This window comes from Grammomys surdaster, unplaced genomic scaffold (genome assembly GCF_004785775.1).
Source record: "Grammomys surdaster isolate TR1022 unplaced genomic scaffold, NIH_TR_1.0 323, whole genome shotgun sequence".
Classification (NCBI taxonomy): domain Eukaryota; kingdom Metazoa; phylum Chordata; class Mammalia; order Rodentia; family Muridae; genus Grammomys; species Grammomys surdaster.
The window spans coordinates 795,917-799,936 of record NW_021604742.1 but is presented as its reverse complement, the minus strand read 5'-3'; the positions used below and the strand labels follow the sequence as shown (position 1 = coordinate 799,936).

At 39.2% G+C, this 4,020-nt stretch overlaps 1 gene segment (V, D, J or C); it reads right to left on the bottom strand.

Moving 5' to 3' along the window:
• Positions 1-3,331: 3,331 nt before the first annotated feature.
• Positions 3,332-3,798, bottom strand: LOC114629945. The segment is given in 2 exon segments: positions 3,332-3,657; positions 3,742-3,798. Coding segments are annotated over 2 exon segments (372 nt in total).
• Positions 3,799-4,020: the final 222 nt, after the last annotated feature.

Genomic DNA, 4,020 nt, shown 5'->3' with positions numbered 1-4,020 from the left:
AGAATGCTTTTCTTCTTATTATTATTATTTAAACATATGTAACAATCACTAAGCAATAGCACACCCCTTTGCAGCAGATCTCTGCAGATCCACAAAGATGCACTGTCTTGTAGAGATTCTATATGGACAAATAGGTGGCTTCTTAATTATTTATTTATTTATTTATTTATTCATTTATTTTTTATTTATTTTTTATTTTTTATTTTTTTTATTGGATATTTTATTTACATTTCATATGTTATCCCCTTACCCCATCCCCCACCCACCCGGGAACCCCCCATCCCCTTACCCCTCCTCCTTCTTCTCCGTGGATGTAACCCCCACCTACCCCCCCTCCCACTTCCCCACCCTCAAAATTCCCACCCCCTGGGGCGTCCAGCCTTCATGAGGTCAAGGATCTCATCTTCCACCTGTGCCCAGCAGGGCCCTCCACTATTACATATTCACCTGAAGCCCTGGATCCCTTCATAAGTGCTCCCAGGCTGGTGGTTAGGACCCTGGGAGCTGTGGTTGGTTGGTATTGTCGCTCTCCTCATGGTGCCACAAACCCTTTCAGCTCCTTCAGTCCTCACTCTAACTCTTCCATTGAGAACCTCATGATCAGTTCAATGGCTAGTTGTGAGCATCTGCCTCTGAATATGTCAGACTCTTGAAGGCCTCTGAGGAGACATCCATATCAGGCCCTTATCGGCATGCACTTCCTGTCTTCCACATCAGCATCTACCTTTGGTGACTGTACATGGGATGGATACTCAGGTGGAAAGGTCTTCAAATGGCCCCTCCTTCAGTTTCTGTCCCTCACTTTGTCTCCATATTTGCTCCCTTGAGTATCTTATAAGAATTCCTGATATTATATCAATGATTGTTAAGCTCTTTTATAATCCGACTGATACTAGGTCCCTCTCTGATAGTTAAAACTGCAATGAGAACTCTGCCAGTCTCCGAGTGTCATCAGTTCATTGCTCTTAGATAGTAACCAGACTTCCTTCTGCTCAGAGCACATTCCAAGTGGTTGTGAAACAATTAACCCAAGGTCAACTAAAAGGGAACTCACGATTTAGTATAGGTGCTAGGACAGAAGTTACAATATTGCCTGGGTTTATCTATACAAAACTTCACTAATTTCTTAGTTATTGTATTAAACCTTCAGTGAACCTGTGGAGTTAGACAGGTGATGGATTTTTAGCCAGATAATTACTTCTAATGGATATTCATGTAAACTTTCTCTGTTGTAAACTTCTATTTCAATTTATGATTTGATTTTTGGTGTGAACTTGTGATGAACTTTGTAACATGTGACCATGTACTCTGAAAGATGCATAAGTACTGAGAACAAAGAGAGTTAGTTAGATATAGAATAGTGTTAGAATAGAGGGTTACAATAGAAGATAGAATAGATTTTTCCCTTTTCCCTGATAGAATAGAAGTTTTCCTTTTTCCAACTTAGAATCTTTCCACTTTTCCCCTTAGATAGCTTTTATAGGAAACTTTTAACAATTTAGTAATAAATGATATAACCACTTCTCTAAGTGTCTTTTCTTCCTGTGATCTCAGACTAGCAGGCATAAATTAGGGCTCAGTAGTTTCTGCTGAGAGAATAAAAAGGTTATTTACTTAATCCTTTGTTGTCTTTGAGCTGAGATGTTAAGTGCAAGAGGCTGCAGTTTCTGGCCAGTATCAGATACCAGAGGGCAGGCCAGCTACAGTAGCATAGTAAGTGAACTTTTCTAGCATAGATAAGTAAAATTTTATTGCACAGTAACCCTAAATATCTGGTAAGATCCAAATCTTGTGAAGGCATTTCTCCCGCTGATGACTCTAGCTTGTGTCAAATTGACTTAGAACCTGCCAAGACACCCGTTTTACCTCCATAGCTTTATTTTTTTCAAATTGACTTATCTTCATATGTTTCCACTATTGTCCCAGACAAGTCCAGGCTGATAACACATAAGAGAAGGACATAGGTATGTGATAGCTAAAAGCATTATTCACTGAGGGTGTCCTTATTAGAGTTCAGAGTGTATCCCTCTATAGACAATGCATCAGTGAGGGGCAGTAGAGTAGTGTGTTCAGAAGATGGAATTATCAAAATTGATTTTAAATGAGAATGATACTTTCCTTGTCTACTCTACAGAATGTAAATCCTTGGGTCACATGGTCTTGTAAATATAATGTGTTGCATGTGCCCCAAAGTATTTTCAAATATTAGACAATCATAGTCCCATTACAAGAACAAGAACCCCTTTCTCTCCATCACTATAATATTTATTATTTTTCTTTCTTTTAGTAAATGGTTCTCATACAATTGGTTATAGACAACACACAATTTTTAATTTAATTTTCATTTGGTGGAGAAAAGAGAGGTTGGCTTCATGTAACCTATTTTACCCACATACATTGGCCAAGATTAATGAGACAAATTAGAGAGTAGAAGGCATAAAGATGTACACCAGTGAGGACATCATGTCTCAGTTCTGTGTTTTCTAATCCCTGTGTTATCCTATGTACCCATATCTCAGACAAGTGATGGAAATGAGTTGTTGAGAAGAGAAATAAGACCGACCTCCTTGAGAATCAATGCCTTTACCTGTAATCGTGAATAGTGTTGATTCAAGTCAAATATTTATTAATCAAAATGAGGAATGAGAGTTTTAAATATTAACATTTGCATCTACGTGTATACCTAGGTTACAGAAGAACTCTTTCTTTGACTGCCTCCTGACACAAGATTAGTAATGTTTACATTATTTCAATAATATGTATGGATGTTGGTCACATATAAGAGCATATTGTGTTCTTAATATATGGAGGGAAGATCTTATAAGTTAGACCTTAGAAAGATAACTGTGTCCTCATTAACCTGTGGACATGTATTTAAAATCTTGTTAGGGAAGATGAGTACAATTAATATCAAAGAGCAATTAAATATAATAAAAACTAGAAATGTTACAAAACAACAGCAATGTGAGAAAAAAATCCATTATCAAATCTCCCCGTGTGTCCTCACCAACACAGTGCTTCACTGAGTTATCTTGATGAATATCATCTCTAGTTTCTTCTTATTTTACACTACTAGATTATAAACCTCTTAAATATTCTACTAGTATGTGAACAAACAGTAACTGTTATAGAATCTGATACTACAGAAAAAGCTGTAGCAAATTTCCATGGCTGGAAGAAGAGTCCACATCTTTAACATTAAAAAGCACGGTCATACAGCATAGGTCAGAATTACTTAGATTCTGAAGTGAGCCTGAGAAGTTCTTGTGGTTGTCACTGCCCCCTGCTGGTCCTGAAGATCCCTGCAGTCAGGTTTTTGTGCAGATTCATACTAGACTTCCTTCACTGTGTCTCTGGCACAGTAGTAGGTGGCTGTGTCTTCAGTTTGCATATTGTTCATTTTTAAGAAAAACTGGCTCTTGGAGGTGTCCCTGCTTATGCTTAGTCTGGATTTGAGAGCTGAATTATATTCTATGCTCCCAGTATTCCTTATTAATCCTATCCACTCCAGACCCTTTCCTGGGGGCTGGCGAACCCAGTGTACATAATAGTCAGTTAAGCAGAACCCAGAGACAGTGCAGGTGAGGGACAGAGTCTGTGAGGGCTGTACCAGGTCAGGTCCTGATGACTCCTTCAACTGCACCTGGGACAGGACACCTGGAGACAAGCAACATCACCATTAGTGATACATCTCCTAGCTGACACGTCTGAGTCCCTCTCTTGAAAACCTGAAACACTTACAGCTTGTATAGGACACCAAGCAGAGGAGCAGCACCAGGACAGCCATGCTCTGATGGAGGCTCCAGTGAGAAGAGGATGGGGCTTCTCAGCTAGGTCTGGGCTTTCAGCCTGAGCTGAGGGCTGCTTTGCATTGGGGGAGGTTCCTGAGGGGATAAAAGGAAACACTCAGCAAGGTTTCCATTTTTTTCACAGGTGACTGAGATTTAGATTGTGCTTTTTAGGGGAAATGGAAATTTAATCTCATGAACATTTTTTTTCTCAAACATTCTGGACTTCCAA